General features: G+C 49.3%; 1 protein-coding gene across 3 annotated transcripts in view; it reads left to right on the forward strand.

The window, feature by feature from the left end:
• The window catches only part of MTMR14 (myotubularin related protein 14), a 52,878-nt gene that overhangs the window by 17,367 nt on the left and 14,243 nt on the right, over nucleotides 1–21,268 (forward strand). For all 3 annotated transcript variants that reach the window (XM_036266366.1, XM_036266367.1, XM_036266368.1), the window contains exons 6-17: nucleotides 1,021–1,143; nucleotides 2,306–2,379; nucleotides 7,256–7,326; nucleotides 8,607–8,681; nucleotides 13,619–13,685; nucleotides 14,889–14,974; nucleotides 15,211–15,287; nucleotides 15,543–15,579; nucleotides 18,918–18,988; nucleotides 19,687–19,745; nucleotides 19,921–20,059; nucleotides 20,761–20,940. In XM_036266366.1, coding sequence (XP_036122259.1) covers nucleotides 1,021–1,143; nucleotides 2,306–2,379; nucleotides 7,256–7,326; nucleotides 8,607–8,681; nucleotides 13,619–13,685; nucleotides 14,889–14,974; nucleotides 15,211–15,287; nucleotides 15,543–15,579; nucleotides 18,918–18,988; nucleotides 19,687–19,745; nucleotides 19,921–20,059; nucleotides 20,761–20,940 — 1,059 coding nt within the window. The remainder of the gene's footprint in view (nucleotides 1–1,020; nucleotides 1,144–2,305; nucleotides 2,380–7,255; nucleotides 7,327–8,606; nucleotides 8,682–13,618; nucleotides 13,686–14,888; nucleotides 14,975–15,210; nucleotides 15,288–15,542; nucleotides 15,580–18,917; nucleotides 18,989–19,686; nucleotides 19,746–19,920; nucleotides 20,060–20,760; nucleotides 20,941–21,268) is intronic.

Genomic DNA, 21,268 nt, shown 5'->3' on the forward strand with positions numbered 1-21,268 from the left:
GCGCCGTAAGAGTGCTTGATACCAATAGGTATCTTAGGCCCCCTGAAAGCCACTATTCGTACCTTCTTACCAAATGTTTTTAGGAAACAACACTATGGGTTATTTTGCAAAAGCTCCTTTGCACGGTCTGTACCACATGCTTTAACTGGTATCAAGTGTCTCTGGAATGCCTGTGAGCACCCTAGTAAGAATAGCTGTCCCGAATCATGGCTCAGTCCCTGGAAGGCATCACACTGTGCTTGGGGTTCTGCCTGTGAGTTCCAAGAGCAGCAGCAGCTCTGGCGTGTGCTCAGGAATGTTTGGCTGTTCTCCCGAGCCCAGATGACCTCTGCCTCAGCCAGGCGTCTTCCACAGCATACACTGCGAGGAGATTGCTAGGGACAGCTGAGCTGTGAGCATTAAAAAAAGTTAATGGCGACTGTTGACCCAGTCTGCTTTTGCCTTAATCTGTGTATCTGATCAACAGGCATTCTGGGGATTAGGAAGATTTTATCTTTCTCCTCACTTCATAGGCCTGCTAAGTAGAAGGAATTCACTTGCTAGTATTTCACAATCAGTTTATAAGATAGCTTTAAAAAGCCCATCTCCCATCAAGAATTTCAGTCTGTTAAGTTATGAACAAGCCATGGCTAAAAATGGTCATAAAGGTGGAGGGATATAAACGCTAATGGAATCTCAAAGACTCTATCAGCCAGCCAACAGCTTGCTGCTTTTTAGAACTCAGAGATTATCTTGAGTCTTCTGGCTTAATGTTAAGCTGGGCCAAAAAGCCTTTTTCTGGTTCAGGGCTGCAAATTGCTTCTTTGAAATGCATCCTAGAGGAAGGGTGATCTCTTAGAAAGTCACCTTCTGTGCACCTTTTCTAGAACCAGTTTTCCTGTCTCCCCCTCTTCCATCTTCTGAAGAAGGGAAGCAAGTTCTTTTCAATGACATCGGTACTTCCTTGAACACTCCTCCCACCCCCCAAACTTTCCTGAATGAATGTGCAGTGCAACTTCTCACTCTAGGCTCTTTTTTCAGAAGTTCCGACACACATCTTTTTGATAAGGTCAGAGGCTATGACATCAAGCTGCTTCGGTACCTGTCGGTCAAATACATCTGTGACCTGATGGTAGAGAACAAGAAGGTGAAGTTTGGCATGAAGTAAGTACAGGGCACCCGCCATGAAATGGGCAGAGGCGATGTGTTCGCAGGCTTTCGGGTTGGTAGTAGGACATAGCAGTTTCTGAGGGCTCATCACGTGCCAGGCCTTGTGCTAAGGGCTTTCTGTCATTGTATCTTCAAATAGCCCTACAGGACAGGTTCTAGTGTTGCCCATCTTACAGGCAAGAAACTAAAGCACAGAGAGGTAAGTTACTTGCTCAAGGTCATCCAGATGGTAACAAAAGAGCCAGGGGTCTCTAACCTGTGCTCTGCTGCTGCCTCTTCTTAGACACCCTTGAAGGTTTTCCTTTGGCTCCAAGTCCTCACCATCTCTGGTAGATTAGAGTCTTTTTTGTAGTGGAACAAAAACAAAAATCAGTGTATACTCAATTTTTACTTCACATTTGGACCACATCTTCATGTGATAAGGCAAAACTTGAAAAAATGGAACCTGGGTGAGGGTGATGAAATTGTAGGGAATTTTCTGAAATTTTATTTATATTTTTATAATATTGGCTTTTTGTTGTTGTTGTTGTTGGATATATGCCCCTAGTGGGAACCGAACCCAGGACTCTCTGGTCCGCGGGCTGATGCTCTAACCGCTGAGTCAAACTGGCCAGGGCTGTAATATTGACTTTTAATTATGCTGAGGTTGTCCTAGGAAATAAGGCATCTAAGGCTAAGTTACAGTTCAGCTATCTGCAGATATCTGAATAGGCCTTTATCCCTTTCTCCTTCATCTGTCAGAACAGTCCTAAACCTTTACCTTTCAGATGCTGTTTGTTCCCCCTGTTTAGGAATGTCCTCAGTGAGTATTGAGGCAAGAGCCCCCAGGGTCATTTGGCTCTCGTCTTACTGCACTCTCCAGGTCAGATTGGCTGTGCTGCCTTCGGTGGTGTGTCTTACGTGGAAGGTTGTTCTGCAAACTTAGGTTCTGATTGTGGTTTCTGCAGTGTTAGAGGGACAGTAACTCTCATTGATAAGTCAGGGTAGGGGGCACCTACATTTCTTAATTGTTCAGAGTCAACACTGCTGAAGGGAATCATTTGTAACTCTGAAGAGCAGTTTCTTTACAAGAGGTTTGTTTAAGTTCCTGTAATACTCGTTGGGGAATGGTGCGCCTGTGTTGTGATGTCATAACACATTGTGTCCTGTCTTGTAGTGTAACCTCCTCCGAGAAGGTGGACAAAGCCCAGCGCTATGCCGACTTCACTCTCCTCTCCATCCCGTATCCAGGTAGGGAGCTCTTTTCAGGGTCTAGACAAGTGACAGGCTTCTGAAGACGGGGGCTTTCAGAGGCCTTCTGTAGGCCTTTTGGCCTTAGGTACATAAGTGTCCCTGAGCTTTCCGGAGGATCTTGTGCCAGTCAGCAGAGCACACTGTGGCTCCGTCATGGACTTTCACACTCAGGGTACAGGCTTTCCTCTCCGCCAGTCCCGGAACTGAGTCCTGGCTTGGGTACTCACGACCACAACCTTGAACGAGTTACTTCACCTCTCCAAGCCTGAAGTTTTCTCAGGTGTCATTTGGAACTGAGAACAGCTTAGCTCAGGGTTTTGTTGTGAAGATTAGATGAGATCATATTTGTCAAAGTGCTCTGTGCAGGTAAAGTATAAAGTGACATTATGAGTACTGGGTCAGCAACAAATGCTAGTCTGACCGCAGTGGATGTGAACCTTTTTGCATGCCTGAAATGGCCTCAGGCAAGTCCGCTCTGGTGGTAAGAGAATATGATGGCTCTGCCCCCAGCTGGACATAGTTGCTGGTGGCCTCCCCACATCTCAGAGCACTTTGGTGTGCACCGAGCTGGCTGCATCTGTCTCCAGCTCACAGACATATATGCCACATGTGGCCAGGGCGGTATTCTCTGCATTGGATACTAAAGCTGTATTGGTCTAGTTGGTAACATTTAAGTTACCTGGCAACACCTGTTTGTTCAGCAAGGGTGTCCAAGGAGCCCTAACAGCAGTGTAAGACTTTGTCAACAAACAGCAGGAAGTATACTCTTTCTCCTTGAAACATCTCTCCTGCTTCTTAGCACCAGCATCTGCCTTCAGTCCTGTACTGGACCTTGTCTTCTCATCTTGGAACCACATAGCCAAAAGCAGGAGCAGGCCGGTGACAGCAGGTTGCTTTGTAGCCAGGAGGCCCTCTCATTAGAACTGCAAGTTCATCTAGTGCCTGGCCAGGAGAGTGTATGCTCGTCAGTGTGAGCTGGTGACCCCAGATAGCCTGCTACTCTTACAGTGGCTTCCACCAGAGTCTCTCTTCACTACTCTGCCAGCTTAGCATTCGGTGCCATGTAGAGTAGTGCTTGAGTCCCAGCTGTAGCACCGTGTGTCCTTGAACAAGTCCCTTTACCCTCTGAGCATTGGTTTCATCCTCCATAAAATGAAGAGAATGGTGCTTATTTCAGGGTAAGGTGCAAGACCCATCCCTGACAGGTGCTTGGTAAACACCAGACCAAACAACAGTACATGGGAGGAAAGGCTTAGAGAAGCTCCTCTTTCCTATGAGCCACTCTGGGCAGAAGCAGACCACACTGATCATGCCATGAGCTTGACAGCATCAGAGCGGCATCAGACAGGAGTGTGTCAACCAGGTGTCCACACTGGAGCTGTCAGGTACATCTGGTCTTCACACCAGGCTCTTGAATCCCAGGAGATGTTCTGGGAGTACTTCAAAGACAAGTGCCCTACAGAACTGGAAAGGTCTGCATTGCCTGAGAAACCAGGCATAGCTTTCTTTGTTTATATTTAGGTTTTAAGTAGGACTCCATTACAAAAAATATTTTGAAAACCACTGCTCCAGAACAATAGCACAATATCCTTTCTGCTGTAGTTCGGCAACTTATTATAAGACTCCCAAAATGTTAACACTCTGACTCAGTTACTCTTTTTTGTTGTTGTTGTTAATCCTCACCCAAGGATATTTTTCCATTGATTTTTAGATAGAGTGGAAGGGAAGAGAAGAGAGAGAGAAACATTTGTGTGAGAGAGACACATCCACTGGTTGCCTCCCACATGACCCTTACTGGGGCCGGGGATCAAACCACAGAGCCAAACTGGCCAGGGCAAAACGCTTTAACTTTTTGACATGGAAAAATGCTTAAGATAGTAAGCAGGATTCCAAATTATATAAAGTAGTCCCTATTTATTTGTGGTTTTATTTTCTTCAGTTTTGGTTATTCGTGGTTAACCAAGGTCTGAAAATATTAAATAGAAAATTCCAGAAACAAACAGTTCATACATTTTAAATTGCATGCCATTCTGAGTAGTGTGATGAAATCTCACACTGTCCCTCTCCATCCTACCCTGGATGTGAATCATCTCTTTGTCCAGCTTATCCACATTGTTTATGCTATACCTGCCCACTAACCACGTAGTAGCCACCTTGGGGATCAGATCAACTGTCATGGTATCACAGTGCTTGTGTTCAGGTAACTCTTATTTTACTTAACTGTGGTCTTGAAGCATGAGTGGTGACACTGTCAATGCAGATATGCCCAAGAAAAGCTGTAAAGTGTATATATGCATAGGAAACAGTATATATAGGGTTCGGTACTGCCTGCGGTTTCAGGCCTCCAGTGGAGGTCTTGGAATATCCCTCCATGAATAAGGAGGGACAACTGTAGTACAGTTTCAACTACCTAAGGGGAAAAGTGCCTACACAAAAGTTTGAGAAGGAAACTTGCTAAAATTGTAAGATGATACACTCTGTGAATTTTTGCCCTGTTTTCCCATAATGTTTATATCCTACATTTGATAGTTGTTTATGTATTGAGGTTAGGATGGGAGGGATTAATAAAAATAAAGCCAAGGGTGGGAGCGATGCCATTGCACGTGTAGATAAGAGGACAGGAGATGCACTTTTCATTTCTGTACTTATGTTCTTGAATTTATTCGCATGCCTTATCACTTCATAGAAAGGAAAAGAAACAAAATTACCATTATCCTGTCCGGCCGGTGTGGCTCAGTGGTTGAGCATTGACCCATGCAGCAAGAGGTCACCAGTTCGATTCCCAGTTAGGGCACATGCCTGGGTTGTGGGCCCGATCCTCAATGGGGGGCATGCAGGAGGCGGCCAATCACTGTTCTTTCTCATCGATGTTTCTTTCTCTCTCTCCCTCTCTCTCTCAAATCAATAAAAGGAAAAAAAAATTTTTTTTTAAATTACCATTATTCAAACCAAGTCATGAAATGTACTTTGCTGAGCTTTCAAGGGGTCTTAGTTGAGACCTCTAATGACTTGGAAGCCCAGACCGGAACTATGATGGTATCAGTTCTAGTTCTGTCAAGCCAACTTGGGCTTAGACCCTTGAAAATAGGAAGTGTTCTGGGAGCACTTCCTTCAGGGACCAAAATAGATGGGACCAAAAACTCCCAGCTTGAGTCTAATTTGTTTCCTCCTTGACTGTGGCTGTTCCCACTCCACTTTTGGTCCCATTTCTCTTGCCTCTCAGTAGGTTCAAAAGCCTGTTCAGGTGATGAATGTTAGAGATTGCCCTGGGTACCAAGTCTATTTTAATTCTGTTTGTTTCTCACAAAAAAATTGCTTCTGCATCATAGGCTGGTCAGAGCTCATCCTAGAGCCTGCAGTGTTAATTTGAGTAGCTCGATTTTGGAAAAACAGCACTTCACAGGAGCTCTGAGAGATAATTGATGTCTTCTAAACCTGGGTTCATAAGCTCAGGACCTCTGTCTGATATTTATATTTCTTCTTTCTCCCAGTGAGGCACCCAGGAATAGGCTGAAGTGTTAGAGCTGAGGGTTGTTTCCTGAATTCTGAGTTAGGAGTGAGGTTTGGGGGATTAGAGGGCAAAAGTATGTGTGGAATGAGAGTCAAGTCTACAAAACATCTGAGCTGTGTCTCCAGACCTTCATCTCCAAAGGAGCCTATTCTTTCTTCCCTGGGGCTACCTCAGACAGGAAGTTGGCCCAAGAGTTGCTGGAGAGTTCCATGGGAATATCTTTGGCTTGTAGCCACTTCCACAGAATTTGAACCACTGTTTTGCCTTTGGGGACCTCACCAAACAGACCTGTTACCAAAATCACGTGCCCTCCAAAGTTTGTGTTGTCTGAGGAACTGAGAATAACTGCAAGAAGCTACTCTTAAAGTGCCTTCTCCCATCCTGTGGCTTGAAGCCACGGCAGCGCATGGGTGCTCACTGTGCTATGGTGTGAGAGCAAGCCTCGTTCTGAGCCAGGCAGCTGACTAGAAGCTGCCGGCTGGCACTGGGCTCTTGTTGTGGCAGCAGCATGATGATAATATGCTGCCATTTGAAAGCCACTTGTGCCAGTACTGGGCTAGGTATTTTATATGTGTTACTTCATTTTACCCTTGCCCATGTTACAAATGAGAAAAATCAAGGCTTAGAGAATGGAAACAATTGGTTGCAGTCCCAGAGCTAAGGGAAAAGTTGAGGTTTGAAGCTGGGAATTTTGCCTAAGCCCCTTGCTCTCAACTTTTCCTCTCTATATTCCTGAGGGTTTACCCTAGTAGAGTTTCTTACCATTTTTCCAGTGAATGATACAGAAAAGTACCTCCTGGCCAGGTTTGTTGGAGATGGACCTGTCTCTTGAGCACCTGTCACATTTCAGGCACTGCCCATGGTCCTTTCCAGTGTGTTACAGTGTTTAGTCCTCACTGAAAACCTGCAGGGTTGGCAGTAGAGTGGAGGGGGAGTGGTCTTCTGTAACTACGTAAATTGCCGAGATAGTGCTGACAGGGCTTAGATTATAAACCATGCTTTTTGTTTGCTAGCTGTTGACACTTCAGGGGCATGTAGGACAAAGAGACCTGAAATGAGGGAGAAGTGACCAATAACCAGTGAGTACAGATGGAGAGAGGTACAGAGAGGTGTGCAGGCAAGTCCAGGTCCTCGGGAAGACATGTAATTAGAAACCAGACTACTTGGAACCTTGTTCCCTGTCTCTCACTGGCCCATTCTAGTTCCCTTCCCCCAATCCCATGTCAACTGTGGCTTCATCTGGGACCTACCAGTATGGAGAAGTGTGTGAGCTGGTGGCCCCCTCGGTCCTACAGTACTCAGGGACATCTCAGGAGACTGGGCTAGAAAGATTGGTATCATAACTCTGCCCTTTTTTTCCAGGCTGTGAATTTTTCAAGGAATATAAGGATCGGGATTACATGGCTGAAGGGCTCATTTTTAACTGGAAGCAGGTATGAACAATAACATTCATCATCTTGGGTGTTATGTTTCTTTGTAAAGGGAGACCATGGAAAACAGCTAGTGATTGTTTTGGAGAAAACTACTACCCTTTTTTTTTTCTCTTCTCTTCCCTGAATAGTCTCATTATTTTCTTTCCCACTTCTTGTATATACATGTTTACATTCTCATCATATATACTTTCCTCCCCCCCCCCCTTTTTTTTTAAATCCTTCCCCAAGGATTTTTTCCACTTTTTTTTCAGATAGAGTGGGTGGGAGAAAGAGAGAGAAACATCGACGTGAAAGGGACACATTGAGTGGCTGCCACCCGCACGACCAACCAGGGCCGGGGACAAACTGTGACCGAGGTATGTGCCCTTAGCGGGAACCGAACCCGGGTCTCTCTGGACCGCAGGCCGACGCTCTAACCGCTGAGCCAAACTGGCCAGGGCTCCTTTTCCCCTTTAATTTCTCCCTTTCTTTTTTTTTTTTTTTTTGGTAGGTGCCCATAGCTGCTAGGGCCTAGTGGGAACTGAACCTGGAACTCTCTGGTCCGCAGGCTGACACTCCAACCGCTGAGCCAAACCGGCCAGGGCTAATTTCTCCCTTTCTTTAAAGGAGTTTTCAGGCTCTGGCTGGTTTGGCTCAAGTGGTTGGAGCATCAGCCCAAGGACCAAGGGTCTTGGGTTTGATTCTAGTCGAGGTCAGTACGTCAGTTGAGATTCGATCCCCGGCACTGGTTGAGGTCATGTTGGAGGTAACCAATCAATGTGTCTCTTACATTGATGTCTCTCTCGCTCTCTCCCTCTCTCTTTCCCTCCCTGCCATGCTATCCAAAAACAAATAGGAAACTGTCCTCGGGTGAGGATTTAAAAAAAAATTTTTTTTAATAAATACATAAAGATGTTTTCAGGGACAAGATAGGAAAAGTCCTTCCTCTTTGTTCCACCATCTGTGTCGAGGGCAGGACCAGTATTTTATTCCTTCCCCAGTCGATGGGAACAGGCTATAGGAGCCTGCTGGAGGCTGAACACAGGTTGATCACATCTGTCTCAACAGTAAACAGTCAAATGGCCAACTGAAAAGCTCCTCTCAGCAGCAGTATCTGCTCCCTTTCATTTTTCAGCTTGCACTCCTAGGGCAGCACAGGCATCTGGCCCGGAGAAGGCAAGCACTGGGGGGACGTCCTGGCTGCCTGTGGTAGCTGCAGCTTCAGGGCCACAACCTGCCCTGTCGCCATGGCTTCTGCTGGTGGCCAGCCCGCATCTCACAGGTGTCTTTTTTATCCCCAGGACTACGTCGATGCCCCACTGAGCATCCCCACGTTCCTGACTTGCTCTCTAAACATTGACTGGAGCCAGTATCAGGTGAGGGGCCTGACTTGAGCAGGGCCGAATAAGGGAAGGGGCCAAGGGGACCCTTTGTGCCTGTCCCACAGGTTCCTCACGCAGATATCTGAAAGCCTGGCTGGTGCCCTCTAACCTTTCACAGCCTAGGAAAGGGGGAAATGCTTCTCTGTTTACTCTCTCCTGATTTGCTGTTGGCCCAGAAAATCCAGGCTTTCTGAACGGGACTCACTCAAAGATTTGTGTCCACCAGGGGGTTCTGTTTCCAAAGGACCTCATGGTGTCTGCTTTCCAGCTCTGGGCTTTAGTGACTTTTTTTCATTTTTCTTTTTAAATGTGCATTCTGCCAGAGGAAATACAGAGCTGCCTGACCTCATTTGATTATAGAAACTTTAAAATTATTTCCATTATGTTCCTCTCTGTCACCATCTCCCATGGAGGAGCCCCCACCCCCACCCCCAGTCTTGCTGGGTGGATCCATCTCTCTACTGTGTTTAGTACATGGTCCAAGCCCAGACGCTATCTGCAGTCTCCTTGCCACTTGCGTCAGCCAGGACATGTAGCTTTGTTCTCCCACCACCTTTCCCATATCTGTTCCCTCTGCCGGGCTGCCACCTCCTGGCCTCCTCTCATCTGGCTGACACTCTGCCTTCAGGATTTGGCTGGGGTGTCCATTCGTGGAAGGCTTCCCTGATGTCTCCTCTACCCATACCTGGAGGTTCAGGTGCCTGTATCTACATTCCCGTTGACCCCTAAGCATATCTGTCATGGAATATTCCACTGAGCTGTGGTCACTGATTTAGAGACCTGCTTCCCCGTCTCCAGACTGAGCTCCAGAAAGATGGGGAACCACGGCCTGTGCACAGAAACACAGCCTAGAGCTGGAAAGGCCAAGCCAGTGAATACCTCAAAAACCTCCTCTTTCCCTCTTCTCTCCCTCCACCCCCAGAATTGGACATTCACTGTTTCCAGTTACCCCTGGACAGTTCCCATCCAGCCTGGAGGTCTGTCTATCAGAGGCTCAGCCCACCTGTTAGGCAGCTGTGTACTCCCAAATGACCTTGGACTTTGTTTTCCTGGTAGCAAGTGGTCTGTAAATGTAGAGGCTGTGCTCGCCTAGTTTTATCTTATACATCCAGCTCCTAATCACAGAGCAGACGCTCCATGACTATACGAGTGGATCAGTTAAAGTGCACCAGGCCTCCATGCAGCTATTCCTACAAGAGCGGGAGTGTTAGGAAGAAGAGCAGGCTGGTGTTTGTTGTGCCCCAAAAGCCTGCTGCCTGGACTCAAGTCGTAGGCTGTACCTAGACAGATTGAGTGTCCAAACGAACCTATAGGCTTCCTTTTTTTTAAATCCTCACCCAAGAACATTTTTCCATTTTGTGTTCAGATAGAGTGGGAGGGGGAGAGAGAGAGAGAAACATCGATGTGAAAGGGACACATCGAGTGGTTGCCACCCGCATGACACAACCAGGGCCAGGGACAAACTGCAACCGAGGTACACGCCCTTAGCAGGAACCGAACCAGGTCTCTGGACCGCAGGCCAGTGCTCTAACCACTGAGCCAAACCGGCCAGGGCTAGGCTTCCTTCTTAATATGTGCAGAGGTCTTAAGTAGGCCCTACCCCAAACCACACTAGTTCTTCATTCTGGCACATTCTTTCTCCTTATGTAGATACAAACTAGATCTGATAGACTACTTACTCACCACATAAGGTGCCACTATAGGGGTTCGATATGTTGACACTGCTAAGGACGTTTGTCTCTCTAGAAAGGAGTCCTGTGTGTGTGAATTGTTCTGCTTGATAGAAGCCCTGGATCTAGGCCCCAGCTTGCTCAGCCTTTCTTGCAAGGCTCTGTGGCCTTGAGCAAATGACCTCACTTGTCTCTGAACGTGGAGTTGATAACTATTTCAGCATTGTGGCGAGGTTCAAATATGATTACTGTGTGAAAGTGTCCTCTTAACTGAAATGCCAGACCGATTTTAGTGATGATAATTAAGAACTAGGCTACTAGCTTGCTAACTCAAGGGAGTGAGCACTAAAAACGTTCCAGGCACAGAAGTAGAAGGGCAGGGCTTCCTCCCATAATTCTAGCCTCCTCAGTTGCTTAAATGGTTGGTCTCACTGAGCCCCCTATCATCCTGCTCCTCAGCGAGCTATGGGTTCTGGCCTTTCAGTCCCTTTAGGATGGGGGTCCAGGACTCTCCATTACTTCTCATCTCCCCAGGTGATCTCATTCATCATTCACTTCATTAGCCCACTGCCAGGTTACCCAGGCCAGGCCTTTTTGGTAAATGTCCCTCTGTGTAGCCACTCAAGCTGTTCAAATGGAATTGGCCACAACCTGCATGTCGCCAGGCCCTCGAGATGCTCAGACTTGTAATTTGGTTGCTTTTCTTGCCCCACATCTATTGCCAGGTCCCATCAGTTCTTAAAATCTCTGGTGAAACTCCAGTTCTTGCCTTCATCTCTTAGCCTAGTCCAGGCCACTGCGATATCAGTGACTCTCGTATCTGAACGTGGGGCACGTTGAGGGGTAACTGGAAGCAGTGAATGTAAAGCACCTGAATGGGCCTTGCAGATAGCAGTACTCAGATCATGGAGCAAGGTCATCACTGCCATCCCCTTCCCTAAAACCCACCACTGACGTTAGTCCAAGGACCCTTATGTGGCCCACCCAGCTCCCCACGTCCCAGCCCTGTTCTTGTGACTGGCCATGCTCTCCTCCAGCCACACGGGCCTCCCTTTAGCCCATTAGGGAAGATACTTTCTAGGTTTGCAAATGCTGTTCTCTCAGCCAGAAATACTTACCTACTTTCCCTCCCCTCTTCTTATATATGTATCACCACCTCTAAGAACCCTTCCCTAATGGTTCCCATGGATCAGGGTAGGCTGATCCCACAGTTACAGCATCCTAGAGGTCTCCTTTTAGTCTGTACACTTGCGGCCATTCACTTTGCCTTCCCTCTCCTGCAGTCCCGTGAGGGCTGAGGCCATTGTTCACCGCTGGGTCCCAGCGCAAGCCCCTCAGTAATGTCCACAAGTGGGAGAGCACCTGTGGTGTACCTGTGGGTCTTACTGCCCTCCCTGTGACCACATTGACTCCCTTAGCGGTCTACTTTTTCTTTCTGTGCTCTGAGACCACTTCCAGTGTCTGCTTCTCCTTAGCTATCCCTGGACTGTGAATAGGCAGTGAGGGAACATTCTGCAGGTGTGTCCTAGTCCCGAATCACAAAGCTTTAGAGATGCAGAGATGCCAGAATGGTCCCTGTCCTTACTGGACTCAGTGTAGGAGGCACTTACATACCCATCACCTGCATAGTGAAGGTGTTGACCTGTGACCACAAAAGACGACTGTGGAGAAGATAATGAGGAGTATGCAGCTGGGGGAAAGCAGTCCAGGCATAGAAACAGCAGAGGCATGGTGCTCGACTGCACCCACAGGCTTTTTCATGGAACATGTCGGATAAGAGAATCAGATGAGCCTAGATTTTAGTGCATTTCCCAGGTCTTCCTCACATTTTGCAATCCCCTCAAACTTTTGTTTCTTACTTTGGTATTGTAGGAAAAGTCCTTGCAGTGTAGCATGTGACTAAGAATGTGAACCTTGAAGTCTGGCGGGGCTAGGTTCATGCCCCAGCTCAGCTTAGCTCTGTGACCTTGTGTCTCTACCAACCCATCGCTCCCCAGCCTGTGGTTCCTACCCCAGCACTGGGCGCATTGTGAATGTGCTGCCTCTCCCTGGTTGTCAGTGTCCCCTCTGAATAATCCCCAGGGTTGAGGCTCCGCGGGTTCTGGTCCTTGTTTGGGTCCTGCCTACTTCTAGCTGCTGCAGCCTTCCACCAGCCCACCTGACTGCCCTGAACTTTGTGCTGCATAGCTCCTGCCTCCTGCTCCCCCTCGCGCTGTAGAGTTCCAGCTCTGAGGAAATCTGTTGGCAGTGGTGTGTCTGACTTTTGAGCCAGATGAGTGGAGGGCCCCCTGTGCTCTTGCGGGTAATGACTTGATTAGTGCAGCACTGCAGCGTCTCAGGAGCTGCCAAAGTGGGTCAGAACGCTCCAGGGGCTGTGGGAGGGTCAGGTAAATGAGCCTGTTTTAAATTCCTGGGAAAACCACTCCAATTACAGGTGCCGTGTTCACCCTCCCCCCGGGAAGTGCTCTCTCGCCGGCACTCTCCGCCCTCTGCCTAGCCCTGGACCACTGCTAAACAGCTGGGTCGAGAGGCCGCCCCTGCTCGGGGGAGAGAGGCCAGAGCTGGGTCCAGCCCTCCATGGATTCCACATTCTGAGGGGACCGTTTCTCAGAGCATCTGGCCTAGCCCTCTTGGGCTAGAACAGAGGTCCCAGTTTCTTACAGCTTTTGCCTATGTTTCATCTTCCAACTCATGAGCCTCCTGTTTTAAAAGATTCTATCTGCCAAACAGACTGCATTTATTATTCATCAAAAGGCAGTATGCAGTGAATAGCAGTAAAAAGCAAATGAAACATGGTTGATGAGAAGGTTGATATTTTCCTTGGTTTCTCTGATGTGATAGCAGATGAAGGAATGGCTCCTTCTGTTTGGCAACAGTGGCCACCAGCTCAAGGCTCTTTGTTTGCTTCTGGTAACCCCCTAGAGAGCCATGTGGGGAGCCCAGGGCTTAGAAGAGGCCAACAGATGACTGCTGCTGCTGGGTGTGGGGCTGTGGGTTGCCCAGGTCTCTGCATGGCTTCTTCCTCAATGTCATGTTGGGAGAGAGCACACTGAGCAAGGGGACCCGTGGGGAGGTGCAGGGAGAGGTGGAAGGAGCTCTCATGGGGAATGCATCCTCTCATTATCTGGGATTTGGGACCAAAAGCCCTGGGTACTTTTTGCTCCAGAATAACTCTTAGCATTTTATTTTTTTAATATTTCAAATTCTCAATCTGAGTTAAATATTTATTCCTAGACCTCTTTTATCTTTCTTCCCCTGCAGAGTTGGGACCTGGTGCAACAAACACAAAACTACCTGAAACTGCTGCTTTCCATAATTAACAGCGACGGTGAGTCTGCCTGAGCCCTCAAGCCATTGGACCTCCTGGCTGTTCCCAAGTCATGACACTGAGAATGTGTGTTGCTGGGGCCACACAAGTATATTTTACTCTATGGTAGAAGGATCTGGGGATTCCCTTGTCCATTGGTACCTTTATTTCATGTCCTTAAAACTCTAGAAAACAAGATTATGAACTTGTCACTATCTGAACCACACACACGGAATGTTTCTGCACTGAGTCAGCTGACCTTTGAGCATCAGTGTTGTGGGGGGGCCAGAATGGCTTATTTTAATTCAGAAAGATGAGAGAAAGTCAGTGCTGGCTTCTTATTGGGCACATGCAAAAGCCCTTAGAGAACCAGTCAACCACTCCATCCAGTTGGTTGTTTTGATTGGATGGGCTTTGTAATACTTGGTGTCTCTCGGATGGGCTGACCCTTCTCAGTATCAATCAGGAATTCCGTGGGATCACACTTCCTTGAATAAGTAGAAATATATTAGCTTATATAACCAACAAGGCCCAAGAGCAGAGCCAGGTGCCTAACAAATACCACAGAGAATCTCCTCATTTCTCATACCCATTATCTAGCTTTGTGGTGGCAACCATTCCAAATTTGTTTCCATTTTAACTCCCCTAGAAAAGCAAGATTGCTTCTGTCCCGAAGCTATGCTCATTGGCCCATTTTGGGTCAAGTGCCCATCTCTGAACAGTCACTGTGGCCAGGTTTGCAAAATAAGTCACACTGCTGTCCCTGGAGCTAGGCAGTGGTTCTCTGTCTGGGGCAGTACTGCCCCTCTACGGGGCTTCTGGAGAGTTCAGTGTTTTAGGAACTAGGGAAGGGCCAATAGAATTTGGTGGGTGTTAGCAAAGGATCTTAAATGTTCTTGGGACAGCCCTGCTCAGTGAACTGTCTTCCCCTAAAATACCTGTACTACCCTTCCTGAGAAATGCTGGGCGGTGGCTGTCCAGGCATCACTGCTTCCTGAAAAGTACCGAGAACTGTAGCAGAAGAGAGAGATGCTGCAGGCTGATGGGTACCCACCACCCACCCCTTTGTAGAGCTAGATTGGAGAAGAATCTGGGGAGGCCCAGCAGGAAGAGGGAGACTAGGTGTGGCCTGGCTCTCACACCAGGCCAAGGAGGTGACAGGTTTCCTTCTCATCAGTTGTGTTTGCTTCTCTTTTGGGCCTCTGTTCCGTGGTTCCTGAGTAGATGACAGCGGGCTGCTGGTACACTGTATCTCAGGCTGGGATCGGACGCCCCTCTTCATCTCTCTCCTGCGCCTTTCCTTGTGGGCTGTGAGTATGGATGGGCTGGGCTGGGGGGTCAGGGAGCATTCAGAAGCCCCTACCAAGATCTAACATTTGGGAGTGTTAGGGACGGTCTCCAGAAAGTAGAGAACATTTGGAGTGAGGTGTTACATTTAACCCTGTTCCTAGGGCTGTGGTTGTGGTTCAGCTCCTGGAACAAGGAGGGGGCTTTGTCGTAGGAAGGCATCTTTCTGATCTTGGCACGTCTTCCTGGTCTCTTCCAGGATGGGCTCATCCACGCATCCCTGAAGCCTGCTGAGATCCTCTACCTAACCGTGGCCTATGACTGGTTCCTCTTTGGGTAAGCCTTTGGGGAACATCGGGTTTTGGGTGGGGCCAGTGCCTTGAGAACTGTTTCTGTGTGTATGTGGGTTTAGTGGCTTCTGTAACAGTGTTGGAAGTGAGGATATTCCCACCCCCTTGGGAAAGACTGAAAAGTGCTAGTCAGGCCCCACCTGAGGCTATGATGTCAAAGCCACAGTCCCTGTGACTTGGGTCCCCCTTTGCCCTCCTGTCTCGGCACTGCTGTCTTTGACCTCCTTGCCTTTTGTTGCAGGCACATGTTGGTAGATCGGCTCAGCAAAGGAGAGGAGGTGGGTACTGCTCTCAGTCTGCGAGCACATGCCCGGGCTCCGAGCGCTTGGGCTCTTTCATCCACAAGAGGGACAGCATGGCGTCTGTTTGGTAGTGTAGGGGCAGCTCCTTTGCTGGTGTGTGCTGGGGTAGGTAGCTTGACAGGAAAAGCACCAGCACAGTAGCCCCATTCTGAGCCTCAGTTCCTTTCCTGACTGTGGAGATTACACTTGTCCCCATGCCGCCTGTGACCTTCATGTGTCCGTTCTTTTTGCTTCCTCTTTCTTTCCGCCATCCTTCTTACTGGTGGCCTTTCCCGCACTCAGCTCTGGAACGAATTTACAAGTCCTTTTCCATGCCTCTCATCCTTCAGCTAAAACCCAGATGCTCTTCCCTCTCCTCTCTATTCTTATCACACCCACTCAGCAACTTTCCGTCCTTGCAAGCAGGGTGCACCCTGCTCCTCACCCCAGCCCAGCCTCAGACCAGGCATGGCCAGCTGGGCTCGTCGGCCTACTTCCTCTCTGGGGGTTGTCCTTCTTCCTGCTCCTCTCTGCCTTCCCCACACCCCATCCCTCGTGCTGCTTTTCACAGTCTTTGCCTCTTTACTATCCTCATTTTCCCAGCACACAGACCTAGAGTCAGACCTGAGTTTGAATCTGTGTTGTCCCACTTGTTACCTGGGCGACCTTGTGTAATGCGATTAACCCGAGTCTCCTGCTATCGATCATGCTGCCTCCCAAAGAAAATGAGTCCATGTGCCCAGTGTGGGAACTGTCATGCAGTGTTAGCTCTTCTTCTCCCCTCTGTCCCCCCTTTATTTTCCTGAAGCATCTTTCTCACTCTCCTGAGGATGCCTTCTTTTCCAGGCATCTTATCTTGTGCCTCCTTCTGTTCTCCCTCATAGCTGCTCCTTGCCCCTTCCAAATCTCTTCCTCCAAGCACTTATCACGTCTGCCAGGGCTGCAGAGCTCGGGAGCCAGTTCCTCAGAGGCCTCTGTGAACTCGTAGAGATACTGTGTTTGGCATTGAAATCGACATGGAAAGCCCCTTTTCACTCTCTTGTTTTGAGACTCACTGGCACTCCAGGACATTATGCCCTCCATGCCATTCCCCCACCCGAAAGCAGGCCAAATTCTGCCTTCAGAGACTCTACAGAAGATGAGGCTGAGCCCAGTGGGGTCTGGATTTAAACCCTGGCCATGTCTCGGTGTATACAAGAGGGTCTCCTCAGCTGGGAGGGTTGGTCTTCAGGGTGTGGGCCTTTCTCTTACCCCCCCCAGACACTCAAAACATAGATGCTTTCGCTGCAGCAGCCCCTTGAGATGACCCCCCACACACACACACAGCCTGGGGCCTCTTGTTCATCTTGGTGTAGGGGACTGCGGGGAGATGGTAGGTGGGGATGGTGGGTGGAGGCTGAGGGGAGGGGGCGGCTGCTATCTTTGAGACAGAAATATGCAGGGCAGCATTTCATTTGAATGTTTTTTCCTGTTTTTATCATTCATAACCCTTGTTGGGGGTGCCTGGGAGGTAGGGTAAGAACTTTATTTGTTCAGTAGATTGCACGGTAGGGGGCAGTTGTGCTGGGGCAGGTGCTGGTGAGTTTGTGACGACCAGCCCATCTGTTTTGCCTGGGTGCTGACTCAGAGGGGAGCCTCGTACCCCTGGGTCCCTGAGGGTCATGGCTCATCGCTGTCCTGTCTCCTCTGACTAAGGCCTCCCCTCGGCCCTTCCCTGCCCCATTCCCACCCTTCTGGCCAGGCCCATTTTGAACTTTACCCATCGATAACTTTAAGACACCTCTGTTTGCTGTGCAGCACTCAGGCAAAACATGCTCCACAAATCCAACCTGTGTATTTGGCAGATTAGGCTTGATATTATCACAAAATAACATGAAAAGGACATTGATGCTTTAAAAAATAAGAACAAAAAGCTGAGGCCTATTAAACAGCACTCTGGCCCTGGCTGGTTTGGTTCAGTGGTTAGAGTGTTGGCCCATGCACCAAAGTGTCTCGGGTTTGATTCCCAGTCAAAGGCATGTGCCTGGGTTGCAGTGTCAATCCCTGGTCCTGGTAGGGGGTTGTGCAGGAGGCAACTAATCAGTGTGTCTCTCTTGTCTCTCTCATATCGATATTTCTCTCTCTCTCTCTCTCTCCCTCCCCCCCCCCCCCCATCTAAAAAGCAATGGAAAAATATCCTTCGGTGAGGATTAAAAAAAAACACAGAGCACTTTGTTCCTCTCCTTGTCTTTGAAGTTCACAGCACATTAGCATATGAAAACGCCTGTTTAATTTTATGTAACAACATTTTCATACTGACCTGATGCTTCTTTTTTTGTTTTTATGGGCACCCAAGGGTATTTTTCCATTTATCTTCACACAGAGTAGGAGGGAGGGAGGGAGAGAGAGAGACGGAGAGAAACATCGATGCGAGAGACACACATCGACCAGCTGCCTCCCACGCTACCCCCAGGGCCTGGACGAACTGCAACCGAGGTACGTGCCCTTGGCTGGAATCGAACCTGGGTCTCATTGGTCCCTGGGCTGATGCTCTAACCACTAGGCCAGGGCTTTTTTTTTTTAATTATATGGGGCTCTGGGACACCATGAGGGGTTCCTGGACTACACCTTTCAGAATCAGTGGGGAGTTAAAAAACTGCAAAAAGTATGTCTCATGTGCATTTAATGGAGGTCCATCTGACTAGGGTGGTGGCTGGAAGAGAAGGGCAGGGGGTGTGGCAGAGGTCAGCAGCCTTCACCTGTCTGTGCCCACCTGAGACTTAGACCTGCCCCTCACAGCTCCTGAGCAGTGCCCGCTCTGGGCTAGGCAGTGGCTGCCCCTCACCCCTGGTTCTCCTGAGCCACTATTTCTGGGTATCCTCCCTACAAAATCTGATTTCTTTCCCTCTGCTTTGTTCCTTAATTTTTGTTCATTCAATCTTCTTGCCTCAAAATAATGTCTCCTAGCTGTCATTCTGTTAGCCTCTCTCCCGGCTCTGAGGAGAGGCTGAGGGAGACGCGGCTGTGCTCTCATCCTTCTCAGTAGCTTGAGCACATGGGTGTTGAATTTGAAGAGTTTGAAAGAACCCTGGCTTACCTTCTTGCATTCCCAGGAAGGAAACCTGATCCCTGTCTTCCGTTCCCCGGCCTCCGTGCATTTGCCTGGCCTGCTAAGCCCTCTCTCCCGCCCATACCATTTATAGACCAGAATATCCAGCAGGGTCCCCGCACAGGGCTGCTGTCCAGCAGAGGGTTGACCAGGGTGGCTGGCTGCCCTCTCCTGGGCCTCCTGCCACCTAGATTCTTCTCTCTGGAGAAGGCTGTCTTTTCATGGGTGCTGCTTTTTGTTTCTTCAGATTTTCTTCTTCTGCTTCAATTTTTTGAAGCATATCATCTCCGAGGAGTTCTCTTCTCTGAAGACACAGAGGTAAGGCAAAGCCTGCTGTCTCACACTGGGGCCACGGTGCTCTGGGAGGTCCTACTTTCCATCTTATCCCTGCATGTGTGGCAGGCTGGCCTTCTTTTCCTGCCTTCCCCCTGAGGTCAGGGTAGGGGTCCCTGGTGAGGCAGGGCTGGGGTCAGCCTGTAGTCATACCATCTAAAAGATTCTGGGACAGATGAGTGGTCTCTGGTAGCTAGGAGAACAAGGTGCTTTGCTGTAGGAAAAGCCAGCCCAAGCCCAGGGGGACTTCTAACTGCCCACACCCCAGCCAAAGCAGCCAAGTCTGCCTGAGTAGAGTGTTGCCCTCCCTGGGCTACTGCAAGATGTGTGTGCCATTCACTGTACAGCCCATCACCACCACGCAGAGTCTGCTCCCAGCCTGGGAAGTGCAGGAATCTTGCCTAACAATTGCCTCCTGTGAGAGTTGGTATCTTTTCTGAGTTCCTTTGCCAAAGTCAAGCTCCCTGCATATTTTGCCAGACTTGAACACTAAGGGGCAAGCTGACAGGGAGGAGGCAGGCTTTGCTGAAGTGGGTCTGGCATTTTGCAACACTCTAAGGTAGGACCTGTCTCCATGAGTTGCCAGTGAGCTGGAGCTTCCTTTCCAGGTAGGCAGCATAGCGAGGAGGGTCAAAGGAGACCCCAGCCCAATCTGGAAGTACCATTCTGGGTTCTGTTTACAGGAGGAAGAGTTTGCCAGCCCGGGATGCAGGCTTCACCCTGGAAGATATCTGTATGCTGAGTGAGTCACAGGCCCCAGCAGGTTTTCCTTCCTCTGTGCATCTTTCTGCATATGGGCCATACAGGACTTGTTTGTTCTAGGAACTTCTTTTTCCAGTTGTGTGGTATGGAAGAGGTGGGGGACCCGCAGTGAGGAGAAGATAACGTGCTGAACCGGTGGGGTTGGCCTCTTTCAGGACGAAAGGACCGTGGCAGCACCACCAGCCTTGGCAGCGACTTCTCTCTGGTCATGGAAAGCTCCCCAGGAGCCGCTGGGAGCTTCACCTATGAGGCCGTAGAGCTGGTCCCTGCAGGAGCACAGACTCAAGCAGCTTGGTGAGGGGCCAGGCCAGAACTAAGCTTGCTCACAGCTGTGGCCCAAGGTCACCAGCTCCAGGGAGTCCCAGGAACAAAGGGCCCCTGACAGTAGGGCTGAGAGCACAGCTGCATGCCCTGCTGTCTCTTCTGGGCCTTGGAGGCCAGCCATCTGGTTGGTGAGGGGCACGGTGGTCCAGGAGCATAAAGGGCGGGGGCTGCCTGTGGGATCAAGGGAGAAGCGACAGGGCTGGGTGAGGGAACGCTGAATGTTAAAGGGACTCCCTTGTATGATTTGCCTGGGAAGGGGGGGACCAGATTAGAAAACAAGAGGTGAGTACAAAATGATGATTGGAAATTGGGGACTTGAGTCAACTCCTTTGAGAATCTGATGAAATCTGAGAACCTGATGACTTTCTTCCCAGACAAATGGCTCAAGATTTTGTATAACATTTGGAGGGAGGGGCTGCTACCAAACTTAGTTAAGGATCTGTTTTCTGGCACGTGCTCTGAGGCCAATGGGCCTTTGGATGCCACAGTTCTTCCGTGAAGACCCAGCTCTTGCTGCCTGTGGCCAAACCCAAGGGAGTACCTATATATGCCCACTCCCATGTGGCATTTTCCCACTGGAAGGGAATATTGGGCCCGGAGATTTGGTAAAAATAGGCTGAGGGTGTGCTGGGGCGGCCCCTAGGCTAACAGCCCTGCTCTTTCTACTGTAGGAGGAAGAGCCACTCGTCCTCTCCACAGAGTGTGCTCTGGAGCCGGCCGCAGCCCTCGGAGGACCGCCTGCCTTCCCATCAGGGAGTGGTGGAAGCCAAGTCTTCCAGCTCCTCCTCCTCAAACCATTCTGACAACTTTTTCAGGATAGGTAGCAGTCCCCTCGAGGTCCCCAAAGCCAGGTGAGGAGCTCCAAAACGTCTAATGGTGGAGGTGGCTAGCCCTCCCCTCTTCATAAGGCTGGCGAGGGGTTCTGGCACCTGAGGTGCTGCCACAGGTGCTGTCTTAGGACAGGGTTCCTGGCATGTGGCCTGGTGGGCAGTATGCCCAGGAGGCCAGGGGAAATTGGCAGGCTTGCGGATCAACTCACTCTTTGGAGGATGGGTTAATGTTTGGGTACAGAGCACAGGCTGGTTTGTAGAGTGGTTTACGACTCCGTCCCAGAACCCTGGCAGATGGGGGATTCAGAAGATGCAGTGGTTGTGATGAGATATGCTGTCAGGGCTGCCT

Source organism: Molossus molossus, unplaced genomic scaffold, assembly GCF_014108415.1.
Source record: "Molossus molossus isolate mMolMol1 unplaced genomic scaffold, mMolMol1.p scaffold_m16_p_18, whole genome shotgun sequence".
In the NCBI taxonomy this organism is placed as follows: Eukaryota; Metazoa; Chordata; class Mammalia; order Chiroptera; family Molossidae; genus Molossus; species Molossus molossus.